At 38.9% G+C, this 23,407-nt stretch overlaps 1 protein-coding gene across 9 annotated transcripts in view; it reads right to left on the bottom strand.

Annotated features, from left to right (window-relative positions):
• Positions 1-1,334: 1,334 nt before the first annotated feature.
• STOX2 (storkhead box 2) overlaps positions 1,335-23,407 on the bottom strand; it is a 101,281-nt gene continuing 79,208 nt past the window's right edge. For all 9 annotated transcript variants that reach the window (XM_017804463.1, XM_017804405.1, XM_017804474.1 and 6 more), the window contains 3 exons: positions 20,625-20,777; positions 11,464-13,729; positions 1,335-7,056 (listed from right to left, as the gene is read on the bottom strand). In XM_017804463.1, coding sequence (XP_017659952.1) covers positions 6,861-7,056; positions 11,464-13,729; positions 20,625-20,757 — 2,595 coding nt within the window. In that variant the 5' untranslated portion in view covers positions 20,758-20,777 and the 3' untranslated portion in view covers positions 1,335-6,860. The remainder of the gene's footprint in view (positions 7,057-11,463; positions 13,730-20,624; positions 20,778-23,407) is intronic.

The raw sequence follows: 23,407 nt of genomic DNA, 5'->3' as shown, positions 1-23,407 counted from the left end.
TGTTATCTTATAGAGTAGATACAGAGGGATGGAAATTTACTCAGTGTTATCAGCAGAAAGGCATGATCTAAAACCAAGAGAGTACTTCTGCCAAGCAACAGCCCTAGACATTTTCCAAATGTTATAGGCCACGTTTCACCAAAAAGATGTCATTTGCTGAAGATCTTCAGTTTACCTGCCAGCAGAGTAGGCATAAAGAGAATTCAAGCCAGCCTTCCTAAAAAGTTTTAAAGCGCAAAGTGTGATGAAAAGTGAGGTGACTTTGGACAATCATACTTTTTGATCAGCCTAATACAAGAGCACTGTAAGGACAGAAACAAAAACAAAGCTCTCTGTGAGGGGGAAATAGTGCTTGCAAACTTCTCCAGCTATACTGAAAAGGCTGTGAAAGTCTAATTCTGACCAACATGCAAAACTGACTTTGCCTGTGCAAGGCATTAGGACACTGCTAGCATAAAGCCCTAGCCAAACCCCGCCTGGCTTTGGCTGTTTTCCCCCTTGTAATTCAAAATGCACAATTTCATGGAGATGGATTACAAAGGAAGCAGATGGATGAAGGGGAACCAGCAAAGACTACAGATAGCATGGTAGTAGTATGTGCCACTGGCAGGTGACAAGACAAGGTGCTTATGACAGCACCTTCTTACAATACATGCTCCTTTGTTTATCTTGTAAATGTTGTAAATACTCATAGCTGACCTTGGCAAACAGCAGTTCTTGTGGCACAACTCTGGCAAATCTCCTGAACCCTAAACCTCCTCAAAACCTTTTTTCAGGTGGTGACAGAGAGTGGAAAAATGGCACCTGCATGTTACATTGTCCACTTGGGCCTTTCCCATCAGCTTTTTTTGAAGAATGTGAAAAAATCTCCTTGTTAGAGCCCTTTCTCTTGGCTGTATGCACCAGGTCCTCTTTTGGCTCATGAGGATGGAGAGGAGAGGAAAAGAGGGACTTGACACCTGTTGCTCTTAGCAGCAGTGGGCTTCTCATTTCCTGGAGCTCGGGTGCATCTCAGCTGTGCACTCATGCATTCAGTGGAGATCACACCCCCCCCGCACCTGTCACCTTCATGTCCAGTCCAAACCAGTATGTTTCAAATCGATGAATTTTCTCCCTTGCACTCTTATTTAATGGCCCAGAGAGCTTTTATAAAGTGTAGGGGAACACAGCAAGTTGTTATGTCCCTTCATTTTCTGAGATTTCTGGTTTGTTGTGCAAGGTTTTTAAGTGAAGGAGCGAAACAGCATATTAAATGGAAATGTAAGTATATTCTCTAAATGAAATGTAAGTATATCCTAGAAACACCGATGAGTGCAAAGAATCCACTTAGAACATATAACCAAATGTTATTTAATATCTTAAAAAGTAACACAATCCAAAATGGATATTTCACACAACACTACATAAACAACATGAACACAATATTACCATATGGAGGGACTTTCAAATATAGACTTACAAAAATCCCTGTCCTTTTTTTCCTTTAAATTATTATACTAAGCATGACAAGTAATCATCATTTACAATATGGTACACTGACACAATAAAAACCATGTTACAAATGTGCTGTTATAAATCAGTAACGTTAGGGAAGACATTTCATGAACTGCAATTATTTCATATGAAATACTATACAATATAAACAGAACATCCATCTTGGATGACCTTTACAGCAACCAGAGACCAAGTAATTTTTTAATTTTTTTTTCAGTGCAAACACATTTATACAAGGCAGTCTTGGCTGCAAAACTCCCTTCTAACATACAGTAAGTCCCACTTGCATTTATTAACTCATTTAAACCTAATGCAACAGCCACATTCAGTCACTCACAGAAAATTACCTGCAGAATTATGATCCCTTTAAACTTAAATCTCCTCCACATATAAAAGTAACATCTGTGCCAATTACTCCAAGGGCCCTTTCATACTTCTGGGTGGGTATCCTTCGGGTGGCTCTAACCGCTATACAACTCGAGGGCAGTGCACCACATGGGAAATCACCCTTCCGAGGTGGGGAACACGTGGCGGCTGTCACGGCATCCCGGCTGGGTGGCTGTGCGTTTCAGCAGGGAGTCAGCCCAGGCTGCCTTTCCAGAGCCAGGTGCGTGTGCGTGGCCTTCTGCTCCTTCTCTGCATTTAGTGTCTTGGGGCGGGGGGAGGAACACGGAAACCCTCAGCTCAGAACTGAGCTTCAATGGAGTTAACGACCCATTCCCATCTCTCTCAGATCCGCGGGAGATCAGGGGAGTTAAGCCAGATTTACACTCACATATCTGAAACTAACATTTAGAGCGCCGCTATAAAGTGTGATAGTCCCGTTTTCTTCTAGCACCAGCTTGGCTTTTGGTGGGTCCACTGCATGCCTCTCATGCAGGAACGATGCACTTTACTTATGCTGGGGGAACATTTTAGATATATACCTTTTTTTTTTAAAAGAATTTTGTAAAAAATAGAACTTTTCTCTCTAATACTGTACAGTTTTCTTCAGAAGAGTAAAGAGAATTGTAAACTGTGGGCAGGACGATAGATTAGGATTGCTATTTGCTTTCTCAGCACAACAATTTGAACAATTGTGTTGGGAAAAGCACTGCAAAATGTATTTGAAAAACAGATTTCTAATTAACATAACTGTTTCTAAAACCACTGCTGGCAGTACTTGTATGACTGAAAACTTGGTTTTGGCACTGCTAATCCAAGAGTGTCTGCAGGGCTGTAAAGCAGTTTCTCTCTTAAACAAAGTGAATGCATCAAAAGAATAATTTTGGAGTATAAACATGGAACACTTTGGTTAACTATTAAACTTACTCCAGTAACTTTAAGAAAGCAACCAGTTAATAAATTAGTCTGCAGACTCTTAGCCTTAACTTTTTTCCAATGGGCCTGGACAAAAAGCAGGGTCAGTGAACTCTGCCTACTTCACAGGCTCACAAGGGTTAGCTGGTACCATGTCAAGTGCTCCGAGGCCCTCAGGCAAAAAGGTGTGATTTAAGTGCAAAGTATTATCTGTGTTTATGATGGCCTCTGGATACTGGTTTGCTTGTTCTCTTTTCTAAAAATGACTACTGCTGGCAAACACTTAGGCCACGGTTTTCATTAAAATGTTTGTTTTCCAATACATTTTTACTTTTCAAAGTTGAGTGAACGTTGTTTCGCATATAACAGTCATTTTACAGTGGTGCATGGAGCCAAATGGACAATGACTTCTTCTAATTTTTAACTGAAATACTTAAAATGGCAAAATTAGCTCAATTGATGATTGTATATTAATTTGCACCAGGATAATGGTACTAGGTTTGCTGAAAAGTGTTCATAAATCGGGATTTGTATATAAATGTGATCTGCTTAGGTTCAACTGCCACTTTCTTCCTTTGGTTTTTGGAAAAAATCCTTCTTTCTTCCCTCTTGAAAGGTGGCTTGTTGCAGCTGGCTACTTTTCCAAGTCAGCTTAATTCTTCTTGGAAACTTGCCCATGTTCTTCGAACAATAGGCACATACCTTGAGTAGGGACCCTAATACTGCTCCCAGCAAAGTCAATTAAAGGCTCTTGGTAATTTCTATAGGAGCAAATGTTTTAGATGCACACAATCTAGAGACCAGAGTGCATATCATTAAAGGAAGAGCTGTTTTAACACCCTTGCCAGTTCAGAGAAACCATGACGTACTAATGTTGACAAAGATGGAGGCAGAGTAGGGCCCAAAGTATCTGAAGGCTGCCAAGAAAATACCCACAGTGTCTTCTGTTAAACCCCAAACTGTCAATCATATTTCACAGACTGTAGATGTTTCTAATTTTCTAAATTACAAATACATTTTCAAGTTCTACCAGGCAGAAATTTAGCAGTAACTGGGGAGAGGATGGAAGGCTTCAGCCTCCCTTTCACTTCTATCCCAATTATGCAGCCTTGTCAAAGTCTTTAAGTGACTCATCTGAAAGCCATCTTTTTAACACTGTAGAAGGAAATCGTGGCAATGGAAACATGATGACTTCATATGCAAGCATTGACACACAAGAGAACGCCATGACCTAATGCTTCAAAGTTTTTAACCTTGCTCTGTACAATACACTTTTCATGTTGCTGCATCTCATCAAATTCATGGAGGTAGTTATATGTGTAAAAAAAATTACCACAAAAGTAACATGTTGTATTATAATAATACATATTAAGTGTGCAAAATGCCGACAGATTTGTGTTGACCCTTTACAGTTGAACACAATACAGATTCAACCTAATCTAACTCTGTAAACCTTTAAATTGATACATTAGAAGAATGATAGATAAGCAACCACATAATACAAGGCTATGATTTCATCAAAGGATTAGGGCGACATAAAGCACTCAAGCTCCACTCTCGTGGTTTTGTTACAAGAACCTCAAGATGGAATTTCCTTATATTCCATTGTTGATTTTAAAAGAAAAAAAAAATAAATCAAGATTAGAACGTTTCTATTTGAAACTTCTGTTTACATTCCATATTCCAAGAGTCACATTAATATTGGTACAATGCCATGTCAACATTAATATGACATTTATGTTGTCTGCTGGTCTCTGGGAACTTTAGGAAATAACATACTATACAGTTCATAGGTATGTACTATCGCATTTTGTTGGAATGATGTCTTCTGTACAACCAGCTGCCTGTATAAATTCTGATTAGCTTATGACAAACAATTATTTCTCCAAAGGTGAAATCTGTTTTTGCTCTTCACATTTTAATACTGCTGTTAGTACTTCAGATCATCACTGTAAATTTTATCGGTTCGACATTTTTATTTACTGATTTGATACATACTACTGATGTCAGAGCTCATCTCAGAAACAAAATCACAGTCAGCCACTGCATAGTATATGACAATTCCCCACAAAAATTCTGACTCTACAGTTTGCATGGAATAAGTACGGCTGGAGTTACAGATTGAATAATAAGATGCGTCATGCAAAGCATTATATGGTAATTAGAGCACATCTTGGAAGGTATGATAAGGCAGAAGGCTAAAGGCCAAGTGACTTTGATAACCAACCAAAAGCACAATAATTTCCTTTATGTGCACTGAAAGGTCTTATTGCTCCTATGAAATGGAAATTATACACTGAAATCAATGAAAACAGACCTGTGCATTGACTGGGTGTTCTTGACAGAACTGGAAACTGATTGTGTCCAGAGTTAGAGAGTTGTTTTATAAGTAAATGAACTATATCCAACGGTGTAACATAAGGCTGAATCTTCAGTAAAGACTTCTGATGACAATAGAGAACATAAGTGAAGCTCAAATGACTTTGTATACAGAGTAATACACGTCACCAGAACCTGATGAAAATACTGGATTTTAATATGTACAGTTGGGTTTCACACTCGTGTTCTACAAGAGCTAGATAGGGTAAACATCCCTTTTATATGAAACAATTTTGGCTGATGCACATTTTAGTATCTTTGTTATTCTTTCACCAGTTTGTCTGTTCTGATAAAAAAGTCAGTTCGTTGCACTACCAGGTTGCATGAGTAACAGAGCAGAATGTGACCCTATACCTAAAAATTACTCTTGGAGTTTAACTATCTGTAGAATTTACTCTGCAGTAATTAGAATAGTACTAATTACGTTGGAGTAACAGTCTAGGGAGAGCAATTAGGATGTACTGTGCCTACAGGACTTAGATTTCTACTGCACACCAAGTGGACACATTTAATTTCTAGAAACCAGACATGTCCATAAAATGCTAAATTGCAAATAACATCCACTGAATAAAAAGGCCAGAAGTTTATAATTCTCTAAATTTTGTTCTCTGATAATCACTACACTGTATGCTATTTTTAATAGCCTAATTTAGGCACTCTATTTAATAAGCTACATAAAATAGATTTATGTCCTTCCACTAGAAAGAAATCAATTCTTCAGGCCATACTTGTCATTTATATCATAAAGGATATTTTTGTTCCAAGAAATTAGTTATCCTGATTCTTATATTAATGGCAAGTTGCAATACCAGAAGTGACACAAGAATTAGATTATCTTTTGAAAATATGTGAATTATTCTGAAGACATTTGATATATTTTGTGTCACTCCACACTGTGGCTCCATGACAGTTATATCTTTCCCTTCCCTCCCCACTCCCCGCTCTACACAAAGGCCCACCTCCTCACTGATGACTATGGAAGGTCAGGTAGCAAGTCTCATTAAGTAAACATCTCTCATACTTTTGAAACGAAAGAAGCAGCCACCTCCCATCCCACCCTCCATACTTAGCAAAAAGCAAATCAAAACAAAACCCAAACCTCCCTTTACTCGCTTAAACAGGTATTTGTAAAATTGTGTCACAAAAATGCACAGTGAAAATGACTGATTAGTATTAATAATTCACAGACAGAGCTGAGGTCATCACTTGTCATGTTTGGCATTGTTTTTCCTCATGGTGATCCTGGCTGGTTACTTTCAGCAGTGGCTCAGTTTTTGAAGTAAAAAATTATCAACTCTGCAGCAGAGTTTAGCTTCTGACCAGGGGCATCACACATCTGTGGCATTTTTTTAAATGAACTTGGCAACTGCATGGACATTGAAAATGCAGATTACACTTACAGTGTCTAGACTTTCATATATGTGCTCAGTTACAATTAAGTGAAGCAAAAAGTGTACATATTATCCCTACTGCTATTCTGTTGCTACGGAGCCGCAAATGTGAAAAGCAATACCTCGAAATAAAGATTTCTTTGTTGCCCCTAGTCTACATAGCAGCACAGTTTAAGTAAACACTAAAACTGTGGTTGAGATGTTTGTTTTATTTTTCCCCAAAGATGTAAACATCAGTCCCAGTGTCGTAAACTTTGCTGTATAGGACGAGACAGACGATCTGAGGCAGGATGACTATCAGACACTAGTGACAGAAGCTTGCAGGCAGTTAGCAGGTTTCTGCAGTTTCTCAGCTTCACTTGTGGGTGGGTCTGCAGTGGCTCGGAAGTTGAACGTTGGGCCTGCGCCTCCATGTGCAGGGCTCAGAGCAGGGTTCTGACGTCTGTTGCTTTCAACAATACTTGAAGTGTTGGATGCCAGGCTCTCACGAGTACTGGAATGGAAAAGAAATATATATACACATTCATATATGACATGCCTATATATCTACCAGACAGGAAAGGAGAATAGAGTGTTTTATAATAGGTTTCCTGTGTTTGCACGTAATGTCACATCAATGAGTCACCTCATTTTGATGCTACACATATGTTCCTCCAAAATGCGTTCCAGAGGTGCTCAGCAGTCATCATACTGTAACACACAGGTACAGCACTAAGCACAGCTGAAGCTGTCACACAAAGTGTAAGCTGAACCAGTATCAAGCATCTAGATTTTTCACCCAAAGAAACAGCTTCCATCTTGCATTTGAACGTACTAATTTTCTTTCCTGACTGGTGCATTTTTGCACAAAGTAGCTTCATCAAATCAGCTCTGTGACTAGGCAGAGCCGGGACAGCAATCATGTAACACAGCATCCTCTGTTGTCTCCTTTTCCACCTATGTTTTTATACAAAAAATATTAACTAAAAGTCTTACTTTACATTAAACCCACAATGCTTCTGAACATAACACTTCAATTTTGCTTTGCAGCTGAGACAATTGCAACTTACCAAGATACTGAGAAATCTTAACTGTCTGGTCTGTGATCATGCCCTGAACAACCAGTGCTGCTATTTCATCAGAAAATGGACAATGTTCCTTTAGTTCTAACATATCATTTATTCACAGGAGTGATGGGACACCTAGCACTTTAAAAGATTAAGTCTTTTAATACATCTAATTATGAAGGCAGAGAAGCCTGTATTTTAGTCTACACTTTTAAAAAACTCAGACATGGCATGCTAAGACTAGTTTTACCACTACTACTCTTTTTGTTCTCTTTACACTCTTTAGTAATTTTTGATCTTCAAATAATGTGTTCCTGTGCAGAGACATTTGCTTTCAAATAGCATGTGGCCCCTGGTTACGTAACCTTCACCTGTATCCCTATTTCTTTGTAAAATGACATCACCACTTGCTATGGAGATGTTTACAGAATACATTAGAGGACTGAATGCAATTGTTAAATAAGCACTAGAACCAAAGATACTAATGACAAGAGTTTCATAGTCAGTTTAAAGTCAACCTAAATTTACCTGCTACTGAAAAGGGCAGCTCCTGCCTGCTTTGTGTGGACCTGACCCTGCCACGTTTCTGCTGCTTCCCTGATACTAAGCCTTACAGCCAGCCAGATCAGGGACTGCTCTCAGTTAAATACTACCCTTCAGAAAAAAAAAATAAAAAAATTAGTGCTAGGGTCAGGAGAAGAGTAGGAATGCACAGCTTTGGATGTGTCAGGGGAGAAATGTGTCAGTGCATGGCATAGAGAAAGGAAGAAACACCTTGCCTAGTTGTAGGGCAGATTTAAATAATCTTAAACTGACTGAATCTGGAAAATCAATGATGCTTTTAGGAAAACTTCCACAGATCTTTTAAATTGATCAAAATGGTACTGATAATCTTCTGCCAATAAGTGTCTTCCTGTCCATAATTCCAAACAGCTATGATGGGTGATGTATATAGTATGTGATTTCTGTGAGCTGCAATGACATATGGTGCATTTCTGTTGCTCATTTTTTGATTCTTCTCCCTCTGCTTTTTAATGAAAATAGATGCAAACCTTGGTTTTCAGAGATGATTCAGTACTGTATCATTCCTTATGGGACCACTAGTTCCAGATCATTTTCAATTCTGGTATTACAAACTGACCATTACAACATGTACACACAAAGACTGCAGCAAGAATTTTGCATGCAAAGTAATGTCAAAATTATGACCACCTCTTTCTTTAGGTGACAAAGGAGCAACAGTATTATATAAGCTCTAAGAATAAAGGAATAAAATTAATCTTGACAGCCAGCATTTACTATATAAACTTGCATAAAAGCAATACACAAAATATTGTGAGGATTTCTTCCCAATGGTGATTGGTATGTTCACAAACTTTGAAACAAAACACTTTGGAAGTCAAACAACCATTGCAAATCTCTGTAACTACATCTGGTTGGTTTCTTTGCTTTTGTTTGTTTGGGGTTTTTTTTGTTTGGTTTGGTTTTTTGTTTTACTGTCCTTTTTTCAAGTTGTCACACTTTAAACATATACTTCTTCTTTCATAGTCTGGAATTGGTCATTTTGATTCCCTAGCAATGTTGCACACTTCAGTTTGAATGAAAAGATACCACCTCACCTCAGGAAGTAGAGAGTCACATCATCAGTGGAGGCAGGAAGTCGAAAGTTACATCATCAGTGAACGCTTAAAGAATATACCTGAGGAACATCACTTACATGCATGTCCTGTTCTTATACTCTTCCCTAGGTATCTGCTAATGGATGCTGTCAGATCTAGTTGGATTTTAGCAGATGGATGCTGGATGGCTATTTTGTATTTCCTGGAAAAGGGTCGTGGAGTACATTTTTTGTTCTAAGGTAGGAAAGTAATAACAGCATGGTAATTATAGCCAAAGGGCTGAATTCACCCTCAGCTCAATTTATTTTTATAGACTTATACCAAGGAGTGGCCAAAACTCAGCAAAATCATCAAATTTAATAATTTTGATGTAAAGCTCATGAAAAAGCCTTTGAAATATCCAGACTATATGCTCACATATTCTGTTCTCTTGCTAGTAAGTTTATGTTAAACAGAAATTTTAGCTTTTGTGTAAATAATCAGGGAAGAAAATGTCTACCTTTGCATTAACCAGAAACACAAGTTTGATATTCAGCTAGCATACAAAAGTAGTCCAAGAACTGATTTTTAATCCAGTTGATATCCTATCCTGGAGGTGACTCATACTCTGTGGAGTAAGGCAGGCTGAGCAAGAAGCAAACACCATGACATACTCCCCCACAAAAACCAGCTGCAAGTATAGCACTTCAACTAAAGGAAGAGATTACATTTAAAAAAGAACAGTGCAAACAGCTTCATAGAACAGTTGTACATTAGAAAGATGAGAAGCATCTGCAGAACAATCAATAACACAAACAAATTCAAAACCTTCTCAAGTTTCTTTTTTAGGGTAAACTCAGTGTAAGTGGTACAATTTACTCAAATTATTTTTCATTATTTTACTCAGAAAAATTATACATTTGCTAAAAGCCTGCTCTAGTTTGATAATCACTGCATGCTGCATGAGGCTCACTAATTGTTGCCTTGTCATTGACATCAAATGGGAGTAGCCATCAAATCCAAAGGAATTTATTTCACAATGACAGGACTTCAACTGAAAATGAAATTTAGTCCTGCGTAGAAACACAAAATTTTTCACAAGCCTTTCTGGAAGCCTTTGCTATAGATGTAAAAACCCACATATTTCTGTGGAATAAGAGCACCATTTACAGAGGTAAAAAAAAAAAAGGCAAAAACCAAAACAAAAAAAAACAAAGCAAAAAACCCCAACCTTTTTTCACCTAATACAAACCCACTCTTGAAGGTTTTATTGTTAAACACAGGCAATAAATAATTTAAGCTTAAGTAACACACTATAAGAAAACTACTATGGTAAATTATTTCTGTGTTCTTAGAGTCATTCTTCTGAACTCTGATGGTTTGCTATCCAGGCCAAACAAAACTGGTCAAGCTCCATTCCATCAAGGAGCTAGCACTGCCAAAGGTCAGAGAGACAAGGAAAAAGGCTCCAGTAAAGGATTCTAAACCTGGAAATGAGCTTGTGAAATCTCCAGGGCAGGGAACATACCAGCAACTCTCTCCTCCCTACACCTGTAAGACTTCTAGCACGCTCAGACTTCCATGATGTCTGAAATCTCTGGAATGGAAATTACTAACCAGCACCACCACATGCAAACACCTGGACTCTTTTCCCAAGCATCTTAGGCAAGGCACCTCTCTCTCAGCTGACGCAGCGTTGAATCACCTCTGAAGTTCAAATATCCTGAGCACTTTAAGCATTGTAGGGGGAGTGGCTGTTCCAGTCTCACCAGTTTGGATGGTAACTAGATATACTTCCAACATTTGTGAAGAAAGCAAACAAAAAAGACCAAACACAAAACAATATAATTTCCCGTTTTTGTCTGAGCCAAAGATTATGCCACCTAGTCATGCCTAGTCTTCCCATTAGTCTCGCTGATAGTATCTTACAGGGAAAGGGAAGGGGGCAGTAACACGAGCTCATCCCTTCTATTCTAAATGCAAAACCAAGTTTAATACAGAAAAAAAAAGATACAGGGAGGTTTTCAGCAAACAGGAGAATGAACTAATACAGAGTCAATGCCGCAAATGGTCATTGCCTTCTTACGGTATGGTGGGAAACCCACACATCTGAATAGAAGATTCCAGAGAAAACACTGTCTGAAAATGTGTGAAATTGTTTAATACAGCCCTACATTCTGTCACCAATATCACACACATATAACTATAAATGGAACTTCCTAGTCTGTAAAGCTGCAATGAATGTGACAGTCCTACCGTGGAGAGTTGAACCCGCTGTCCACAGTAATGCTGCTGCTGTCCATGCTGTCCAGGCGGGCTGAGTGGGTGGCTCTCTGGTTGTTGCTATTTTCTGTTTCCTTCGGGGTGAGAAGAGTAAGATTCTTCTCAAACTTCCGCTGCAGATCTCTCTCCTTTTCTCTCTCTAGGAGCCACTGCATTGTACCAACATCATCCCTGTTCTTTTCTTCCTCAGCATTTTTGTTGGTTCCTTCCTCTGAGTCATCATCATCAGATACGTTGTAGTAGTCGAAGGAGGCCTCCTGGTTCCCGGCTGTCTCTTGCTGTCTCTGAGAAACGGGCATGACTTGTGTGACTGAGGTTACTATCGCTTGTTCAAGTTTCTCACATCTGACTGGCAATGTGTCAGAGGGGGTCTTTTGATGGGGCTTTAGCAGAGGTGTGTTAGACTTATGATAACTATTCACAGAAAGAGTGTTGTGCAGAGGTTTAAAGAGTGTATCCTTGCTAAATATTTCTTTCCTTTTATCAAGGCTACTTGATTCAGCACTATGGTGTTGAACCAGCCGCCCATTTGCAATCACCTCTGGAGTTTGTCCGGCAACCGCTGAACCACTGCTTGGGCCCTTTGGGGACTCCTCCTTGTGCACCCCAGGCTCCCTTGCAATATGTTGAGCCTGTCTTTCTGCGGGAGTCATTTTTTTGAGCCCATCTGTCCCTGTGAGCGTATCATGATCCTCTTTATTCTTTCCCAGTGGTGATGGAGCAGTCAGCACAGTCTCACTGGATGTGTTGCACTGAAAATAGTCATCGACTGCAGATTTTGTTGTGCAGGAGTTGAGCTCACTATACGATGGCAAATTCTCTGTAAGCTTGCTTTGTTCCAATAAGCTACAAGAACTGGGGGTTTCTACACTGCCACTAGCTTTTTCAGGGATGCAAGTCTCTTTGTAGCTTGCAGATGAAATCAGAGCCCTTTGATGACTGAGTGACTGAGATGGCCTTAAGGTACTATCGTCAATGTAAGTTTGGCTAGTTGTTTGGTCATCTGGGCTACAGCCTTCACCTAGATCTTCAGGTGTTCCTAAAGTCGCTGAGCCCAGAGGTCCCTTGGAGTTATCCATGGATCTAGACCTTTCTTTAGCCTTACTGGACCGCTCATTCCTCGATCTTCTATCCTGTGTATGGCTGTGGCTCCGATGGACCTTGGAGTGAGAGCTTCCCCTGGAAGGTTCAGGGAAAGGCATTTCAGTTCTTCTTTTGGCCAGCTCACCAGACACATCCCACTCTGGTGTCATGGGAAAGTGAGATTCAATCATGTTAGGATTGCTGTGCATTATGTAATTATCTCCCTTGTGTTCTATTATAAAACAGCCTTCCCGTGGGGATCTAGTCAAGGGATCATAGAACTCATACTCCCTTTCAGCAGGTATATCCAAATGAGAGCCATCTGATGGGTCTCCTTTGGATACCCGGGTCTTGCTGTGCGACCTCGATTTCCCATGAGACTTTCTGTGATTCCTGCTCTTTTTACTTCGTCCACTGTGGTGAGCTGAAGATCCTGCTTTGCTTCGTTGAGCTTTTTCTTCTTCAAGTTTCTTCATTAGTGCAGTGTGTCTCATGACATTTTCCACAGTCAAGTCTGGGTTAATGCGCCTGATAATCTCCATTTCTACCTCTCTAGGTATAGTGGTAGGGGTGTCCTCGTCCCTTAGTGGCCACTCCTCTGGAGGAAACTGGGCAGAGAAATTTGCCAACTGTTTTGTCTTGTCCTTCTTAAAACTTAATCGGAATAATTTGAGTCCAAATTTCTTAGACTGCTTTTCTACATCCTTAGGCTTTGTGAGCGTCTCTGCTTTATATGAAAAATTGACAGTACTTTTACTTTTCTCAGTAGGTGGGACCTGACATAATGAGGGAGGACAGTACGAGTCTTTACAGTCTTTTGCTGATTTCCTCTGTAGGGTAGATGCATGCATGCTGTGCATGTCTTCTCTGCAACAATGGCAGGAGTCGCAGTGGTTTTTGGGTAGCGTTCGGTCCCTGACGCATCCCGAGGTGGAGGGAGTTATAGTTCCTTGCTGGGGAGAGGTACATTGAGACCTGTCAGGTATCCTCTCATCCAAATGGTACCATTTACTGTTAGTTCTTATGAGAGATGGTGTTATAAAGTAAGTCTGTGGGGTTACAATGAAATAACCATCCGGAGTTGGGTATATTTTCCTCTCCCGTACAAGCATATTCAAAGTATGTCGAAGGATTTCTGGACTGGGTGTTGGAACTCCTAGAAATGACAGTAAAGACATATCAGGGACTGCATAAAACCGCAGAACTCTCTGGTTCCCCCCTCCCCAACAAAAAGCTGTTTTTCCCAACGTACAAGCTGGAATATGCTGAGCAAACAATTCCAGTAAAACATTTTGTTAGGCATTCTTTTCTCTGTTTGTTTCTCCACTCATCTCCTACCCTTCCGACATATCAATTATTAATTAAATAGAAAGGAGGCCATTAATAAAATGCTAAAAAAAAAAAGAGAGAACTCAAGAATTTCTAGTCAGTTCCATTGTGCAGGTGACCGTAAGATATAAGATTGAATCACTGAAAATAAAAGAGTGTCAGGGGAAACATTTCACTTTTATTCTTCTTCCAACTAATATTTATATCCCAATTCACCAGACCTATTCTTAAAATGCCTTGTCACATATAAAGCAGTGGTTATTTGTTACTTTGGATGCCTAAGTTGTTTTTCCACAGAAGAATACTACAAAGAAAAAAAAGGCATTCCCTCAAACTGCCCCTTCATCACAAACTTGATTGAAGCGATTTACTCTCCCATTAAAGCATGTTTGAACTATATCGGATTCTCCAAAAAAAGATACATCCTGAATGATTCAGTTCATCTCACCCAAGCACACTTTTCCATTATGCTGGAAGTTACAGATTTAGCTATTTGCTTCTCAGAGTTCCTTGCCTTTCGTGTGAGATGCAAGGGACACTACCTAAGCACATGTCTTGCATACTGAGAAAGGGACAAATACAACAAGCCTGCACCAACGCCATATGGTAGACTCGGCACTGTGAGCCTGGTCCTTCCCACTACCAGTAGGCCTGCTGGGTTCAGAGTGCAGGACCAAGTCTTCAATACTTTAATCAGATAAAATACTGAGTTAGCATGTTGTGTATAGAAGTAAGTTCCATCTAGAGTTAAGGAAACAAGAACTTTAGTTCACAGGCTAATTTAAAAAAATCTGTTTATGCTGAATAAAAAATAAAAATACTTCCAAGTTTTCAGTGGAAAAAGCTATATTCAATCAATACATTTTGTTGAACTAAAACGCATTTTAATGCTGAGTATTGGTCTTGTTTATATTTTTAGAACTAGAGAAATGTTTTTCAAAAGTTTGTGCAGTCTATTTTAAACTAAAATAGCTAATATTATTTACTCTGGTTTTCTTTTAAACAAAAGTAATCTAGGGGAAAAAAAAAGGCATCAGAGAGGAACTTAGGTTGGAAGGGAACTCAGGAAGTCATTTGGTCAGCACCCATACTCGTATCCAAGCCAACTTAGATGGAAAAATTTCAACCATGGGTACCTGTCACAAACACGGTATCTCCAGTAGCAAGCACATAGAGTCTAGTCCCCAACTCTTCTCCAACATGTTGGAGCCTGCTAGCTCACTGATCTCCTTGGGTAAGCAAACATGAGGATGACAGCAACACCTCCACCAAAAGATTAGCAACAAGAAAAAGAGAAGCTGTACTAATTCCTTAACTCATCCTCTTTCTTGCAACTAGGTTGCAGGCAACATAGTAAATATTCCTTATGGAACGTTGTTTGAACTTAGTGACATGACCATACTGTTCATATCTGTAAATAAAATCTTACAAGGGAAATGGCAAAGTGTTAGAAATAACATGGACATGAGTGAAAGCAGTTACAGCACAGAAGGCATCAGGGAGAAGTACACGGGGGCAGTAAACATATTTCATGCACAGTCAATAGAGCTGAAAGATTAGGGCCGATCCAAACACAGGAAGGAAGAACAGTGAAGACAGGATATAACTTGAGAGCATAAATGAGACTGAAAATTGGAAAAAAATATGAAGAATCAGGAGTGGTTTTGTCTCCTTTTCATGCAGGTGTCCACACTTTATGTAGTAATCCTAGAGGGAGTAACGACGACCCCCACAACTCCTGGATGAGCTAACATACCAGAAATAGCAATAGGTGGGAAAAGCTGAAATCCAGAGAGCTGGGGAAGAAAAGGACTACCCCTCCCTAGCCCAAAATTCCAAATCTCTCTGAACTGAAGTAAGCAATATGGTGAGCTTCCTCTGGATTGTGAGGCAGTGGCAACCTGAGAGCGGGCTGTCATCTGTATGAGCTTTTGGTAACACACAGGAACACAGAGTGATTTCGATTCCCGTAACAACCAGCGGTCATCTAACCTCTTCTTTCCTGCAGTGGAGCTGCTATGTCTGCTTGGGTAACACTACCCCTTTTCCATTATGCCTTGCATGATGACAGGAAGTGGATGACCCCAAAACTCAAGCTCATTTGTTTCTCCATTCCGTGCTGAAAATGCACTGCAGGGTCCAACCCTGGCCCAACTGAGGTGCACTTACTCTGCACTTACTCTTCCTTCCTCTACATAAACAATCTGCCCGATCCATTGCATGTTTCCAGGAGCTTACAAACACGTACTAACCTTTGTGAGAACTTGGTTCTTCATCCCTATTTTACTTATAAGACTTTTCTTAACATGATGTTTCAAAAACATCAGAACAAAAATAAAAGCAATGAAAACATTTCTCCTGGGAGTTTACAGAAAAGTTAGGGAAAGAGACTGAAATGGATGTTCTGAGGTTTTACACTAATTTAGGCAAAAATAATAATATAATACTATTAAAATAATAACATAATATGTATTTTTCACCCAGTAAACCATAATGGCTACAATATGTTGGGTAAGTGGGTCCCTAAACACTGGATGCACAGTAGTTACACTAACTGACTAACTCCTGTGAACGGAGAATGTGCAGATAAACACCAGGAAAAAAAAAATTATTGTGCCTGGACAGTCAACAACACTGTAAACTCAATCATGGCAGCCTTCTCTCTGGAGTTTAAGACTATCACTTTTATTACTCCTAGGACACAGTACATCTCTGTGGTTCACTAAGCCAGGAATGATGATGGTAGATGCAGATCTTTGAAGCTCACCATTGCCAGCTAAGGGTAGTTATGGGTTTTGTTCTGAGCTCTGTCAGGTACTTACAAAAGCAGAAACAGACCCAAACTCAACTTATGCTTTCCTGCATGGCAGACAGGAGCAATGACGTTACTCTGGCTCCCCTTGTTCCTATTTTAAATACAGATTTCTTGACTTTCTCAAGACTTTTCTCTTTACAGCAATCTGCCCACATCATGTCTATACACAACCTACCCCCCTGCATTCAAAAGTCTCCTTATGGTCTCCCTTCCTCCATTAATAGAAACAAAGGAAAAAACCCCAGTAGCTTAGAGACTCTAGCACATAAAATATTGCATGACAGCAGTGGTGTTATTTAAGATTATGTAGTGGTTTAATAATTCAAAAGCAGAAACTGTCTGGACACTGAATCATCAGACATGTACATTTTCCGTATCTCAAGAGAGTCTACTATGCCATCCACTGAGCTTCCAGACAGAAGATTATGTCTTGTTTGCTGCTCACAAAGAACACTGACCTAGAGTGAACTCAGTTAATGTAAGACACTTCTTTTAAGTGCTACACATATACTTCACATATTTAGAAAGTGAACAATTATAAAGGTGAATGTCAGAGGAATTTGCCAGCTTTCAGAAGACTGTTTGCTTCAAAAGCAACCTACCTAGTCCAATACACATGTATTTTCTACTTTGAAATTTTGAACATCTTAAAATTATTTAAATATGGACAATATATTGTAGACAAAATTTGGGAGAAGAAAGAAAAATATCCTTATTAAAGGCAGCACAGACTAAGGCTTGATGTTTTCTTCATCCACGTTCATACAGATAAGAGGGTCTGGTTGCCAAACACAGAACAGAGGTTACATTCTTAGCTCCTCATACTGGATTTCAAAGATTTACATTTAATGTATGGGATTTAAACCATGGTCAATAAATTACAAAATAAGGCTGTGCAAACATCTCATTGTTTAATTCTAAGTGAGAATAATGGAAGCAGGTGCAGGAGCAGCCCTCTCGCTTTTTTAAAAACCTGACAAATAACAGAAACCACAAATAAGATGTGCATTATCATTACAAACTTTTTGAATAAAATAAATTCATGAAAAATACATCTCAAGTAGTATTTAAATGGTGTTAAATCTGCTAAAATGATTTTCTCCTGAGCTGATGCTAAGGCTTAACAAGGGATAAAAGAAATACTCTGATTGGCTCATGAAATACTAGTTAAGGATGTGGAGTGGTTGCTATGTGATGTTATAAATAATTAGCATACCTTATTTCAGATAGAGCCATGGCCCAGATTTATGCCTGCACAATGGCTCAGCAAACTAGAGGGCTAGACTGCAACTGTAAGACCCTGCACTGAGGAAAAAGGTTTATTATTCTTAGGCAGTTTTGAGAATAGCATCTGGGGTCTTAGGAAATTTATCCACACCATGAAACGCAGTGAAGCATCTGTTCATTAAAACACAAACAACACAGGCAGACAAGTGCTGCTACATGAAAAGATACAGAGATGTTATATGACAATAACAAATATATCTACAGTGGTAATGCTCTCCTCTCCCTCAGAGCATTAGCACCTAATTAGGAAAAATAAATTATCAGAATATGAGATGACATCAGATATTTTAAAACAGCCACAGAGAATACAAGGGCTCAAAAAGCTACAGTTGATTTATTAGAGAGTTTGAGCAGACAAGTGAAAAATATCACTTAGCATAAGAAGTTCTCTTTACTGGAAAGAATAAATTCTTTAGATAATCCTCATATGCTGAGAGAACATGTATGCTTGCTATGCTAAACATGTCATGGCTGGTAGAGAAAAGTATTTCTCTAGAGAAGGGAAAAAACTGGACAACAATTTGGTGGATTTTTTTTTTCTTCAAATAACTTTCTTTACATTTTGGGAAGTGTGGCTCTCTTTTTTTATCTCAGACTTGAGAAATTCACATGTCAATGGCTAGCGGAAAAAAAAAAAGGCAGCAAGAAACTATGTGCTAACTTGCCTCAGGCTTCTTCTGAGCAGTGTCTAGAAAATAATCCAGCCTGCTGAATTATTTTTCATGTTTGGTTCTGTCTAACAAGAATAGCACAACACATCAAGTCTACTGATAATCATGCTCCCAGGAAACTCAAGGGATGCCACCAATAGAGTATAATTTCCACCATGCAATAATATTTATATAAAAATATTGATAGAATCACTGAAAGAATACTTGGAATCTACGGAATTCTTCTAGTACACAGCTATACAGAAAAGATGACTTGGTAAAAAAAATCATCAAATTTTAAAAGGAATTACAATTGTGAATTTTGACTTCTTTGTATTCTATCCCTTACCTTTCAACTTTTACTAGTATTTTCAAAATCAGCCAAGTATACTGGAAAAAAAACTACTGATAAACAAAACTACAAACTGGGAGAGAAAGCCAGTATTTACAAAATATGCTTACAGTATTTTTTTCCACTGTGCGATTATTAAATGTCAGATAAAACTGTTTATTCCAAACACAACTCTCAATCCAGAGTTACATTTTAAAATCTCAGAACTTACTACCAGTTATAGCAAAAGCCATGTAACCTTCAAGGCTTTAAGTAACTCTTGCTCTGAAATGTAAGGAAAAAAATTCCAGACAGCAGATTATGGCTATGGTTAGGCTGCCTAGATGAGACAGATGCATCAGTAGTTTTCCTGCTGAAGCACTTTGCATTAGCTGCTTTCTGCAACTGTAAAATAGGTACAGTGGAGAAGTTTCTCAACTACTTTAGAGAATTGTAAATGCAGGCACAGAATAGTTAAACATCTTGCCCAGAATCATACAAAACACAAATGAAGAAGCTGTGCTCTCTTGAGCAGTAAACCTCTGCCCAATGCTTTTGCACCACAATTAAAATGTCTCTGTTAAGATGCATTTTGCACAATTCACCAGCTCCAGACACAGAGGGCCAGTAGTGAAGCAGCATATTCAAGAGTACATTCTTGTCATAGGATTCCTCTTTTTGATGTTACAGTATCTTTAATCTGAGATAATTTCCATTTACCATTTCATAAGTATTATCAAGTGCTTCCAAGAATATCTTCTGAACAGTTCACCAGCATTTATCAACACAGCAAGTGTACCTATGGCTCTCCAGACTTTTTAGTTTAGTTATGAAGAGAGTTGTCAAGTTATCTTTAAATCTTTTATTATTTTTCAAGCAAGGGCAGTGCAGAAGCAAAACCCAGAACTGTGTCCAAGAAGGATCTGAAAATCCCTGGAAAGCAGGCTGACATCGTCATTTCAGTCTAAATATAACCTCTGCCTGAAGCAGGCACATCATTGTCACTGGACTCTACAACTTGCATCACGCCACACATTGAGAGCATATTCCAGGTGGAAGAAGACATGGAGCATGTGGGAATTCTGCTCTTTAAGAGAGAATTCTCTAATGAGACCTCAATGAGGTTATCTCTATGGAGACTGGACAATGATGTCAACAGAGTTCTTATGAGTTAGCTACAACTGGCTTGAAAGCCACAAGGTGAAATAAGTCTGCTCTGGCTATGACACATCATGCTTTTTTTCCCATAGCTACTAAAGAAGTGCTAAACTCCTTTGACTATGATAGAGAAAAATGTGAGAAAAATCACAAACAAGCTTATTCTGATACTATCTGAAAAAGAAACAAGCCAACAGTTTGTTGTTTGGTACCTCAAGTAACTTTTATTATTTACATAAAGTCAGGAATTAACCCTGCAAAATGCATCTCACAAGAATGGTCTTATCACAGAGAACTCAATTCTCCATATGTTTAAGAATAAAGGAAAAGTTCTAAGATTAGAACCCTAAGGCGTCCTTTTACTTTTGCTTAGCATGTCAGGATTAGTCAATATCCCCATCCAGAAGGGACTGAGGATTGTTTAACTGCCCTTTTACAGACATGCACTCATCTAACCGATGATTTATTAATGACTGGTTACCTGGGAAGCAGGTGGTTAGGTGCTCCATTAGTGCTTCTTGTGTGACTTGTTTTCGGGCAGAGTTCATTGCTGAGATGGCCAGGCAAAGGATTTCCCCAAGTGGAATAAACTGTGACTGAGTGATGGGAGACATGCTGATGGGTGATACATCACCTGTAAAAAGACAACAGATGTGCAATGAAGCGTTTTGTTTAAAACTCTGCTCATAGAACAAGGATGTAGAGATACAACTAGCAAGAATTCTCAGAGCTCTCTAGTACTGGGCTGGAGATAAAACCCTTGCAACAGAGAACCATCCGACAGCTTATTTCAAAACTTAGACATGGTGAACTTTGGAAAATGGGAGATATATGCTATGCAGACATAGTTTCTCAAAGGGTGCAACAGATAGATTCAGAAAAATGCCAACAAATTAGTACTCATGGTTGCAAAACCTCATGCTTAACATCCTACTAGGTAACGGCACAAACAAAATAGTTGCATGTACTTCTCTGGACATAAAAGGGGAGATTTCACTCCCCTTCAAAGGATAGTGGTATGGATCACCTATCATTTCCACTTGATACAATATTTTTTTATTAATAGTAACAAAGACCAGTTAATGAATAACATTTTCATTCAGCTGAAAAAGCACAGAACACTCTTTAGAGTCCCAAAAACATCAAAACACCTTAAGACTGATCCTCTGAATAAACCACTCCTGGATCTACGTGTCAAATGCCTTCATACGAACTACATATTTTTAAGAAGAGAAGTTTCAAAGGTTCCAGGATGGCCCGAAAATTAACTTTGTTGTACCTTTTCTCATGTTGTCTTTACAAAGAATTCATTAACCTATACTTTTAAAAAAATGAAAGATCTTAAAAAACGTTATAGGAGAAATTACAATTTGATAATACTAGCATGACTACACAAATACACATACACAAGTGCATTTTAACATACTTTATCCAAGTACAAAAATACTTTTTGATTCTGCTCTGTACCTCCTCTTGAAGTGGTAACAGTTCCCCAGTGCAGTTCCCCAATGATGTCAAAGAGGAAAGCAGCAGCCTAAAACATTTTCCTTGCCAGTGGAAAAGGAATAATAAAGAGTAACAGATAGAACAAGGGATGCTTGACTACAAATCCTAGTCTGGCCACAGGTCAGTCAATAGTCAGGGATTAAGTTTTACCTAAATAGCTTTGAAATTTCAGAAAAATCATCCTATTTCTGCTGCCACAGAGCAATACCTTGTGATCAAATCATGAATCAAATTACTGGAAATTAATTCAAGTTGAAACTTTCACCCACAATTCAGAGAATCCAATATTTGCCCAATTAATTCTATATTCCTATTGTGTCTACTAAACAAGAGGAACAGCTTCTAAGACTGATTATCAAAGTGCATTTAATCTTGCATTATACTCGGCACTTTGAGGGGAAAAAAAAAATTGGTGGGAGTAGCAAATTGCATAACTGTCTCAGTGAGACTCGTGGGCAATATTTTTCAATCACCAGCTGCACAATCTGTTGTACAACAGTGAAACACATCACTCAAGACACAACAAAGATTTAAGAATAGACGTTTGTGCTATGCTGTCTCCTGATTGCTTCTGCTTAATCAGGCCTGACCAGACCAATGCTGCATTCCAAACACAGCAGCATTCTTCCAGCTTCAACATAGTGCAGTCCAAGATACTCATTCTTATCAGACCACAGAATTATGACCTTAAAATATAACCTTCTCTGGACATTTTTTATTCATACACAGCTAAAAGTTCTTGCCACATGCCTTACAGACCATAGCAAAGAAGATCACACGTAGCTTACAGGGAGACATGAGAGATACGCTTCCACATGACTTGGGAGCAAACACCATTTGTTCCTTCATCATTTGATAATGGAAAAGAACATCACAGCTATTATATTCCTATTTACTAATAATTATATCTGCTGTCAGCTTAAACTCCTTCATAGCCAAATCTTCGTAATCATCCAGACACATAAGTTTACCAATTCTGATCACCAGTCATCATTCACTTTGCGTAGGGGATCAGTTTCTTTAATGATTAGTTTCATGTCTAAGAAGCATCAGAATTATGATAAGAATTATGCAGATTTAGCTAAGCAATTTAAGAAATTATGTGTCATGGGTATTCTTGTGAGCACTACTAAATTGAGTTCAGTGCAATGTCAAACAGATTGGCATATATTGGCCTCAGTTAAGGTTTAATCTTATTGGGTTCACTTGGCACTCAATGGGCTCTCTGGTGTCCTGGTTTTGCCTGGAATAGAGTACCTTTAAGGGCATCCAGGTGAAGGGCAGCAACTTACTCAATTGTTTTATCTGGATCATCACAGACTCGGCAATTTGTTAAACTCAGGCACCCTGGCAGGAGTACCCCTGTGCCTGCTCCCAGCCATGCACTCACACTGCCACCTACACAAGTGCCAGGATGGGAGAGTGTGAGGAAGACCTCTTTCTTTCCCTTGAATGGGAACGATTCATTCATAGCTAACCAGAACAATACTTAGGATATAAGAAATGGGCCTTAATACCATAATCAGCCTCCTGAAGTGGGAAAGGCACTCAAGGAGTTTTATACATGAAGCTTTGTTCTGCAGCCTTGCACCTGCTCCCAGAGGGATGCTTGGACAAGAACTCATAAAACAGTTGCTCTGCTTACTCCCAGGAACAGCCATCCTTCTCCCCTGACTGCCAAGAGCCTCCAGAGATCCACCTCTGGGATCACTTCCAGTTAGGACTTGTTAATGTAAAATTGGCTAAATACAAGTTAAA

This window comes from Lepidothrix coronata, unplaced genomic scaffold (genome assembly GCF_001604755.1).
Source record: "Lepidothrix coronata isolate B3197 unplaced genomic scaffold, Lepidothrix_coronata-1.0 Scaffold0, whole genome shotgun sequence".
Taxonomy (NCBI): Eukaryota; Metazoa; Chordata; class Aves; order Passeriformes; family Pipridae; genus Lepidothrix; species Lepidothrix coronata.
This window is presented reverse-complemented; position numbering and strand designations above follow the sequence as displayed.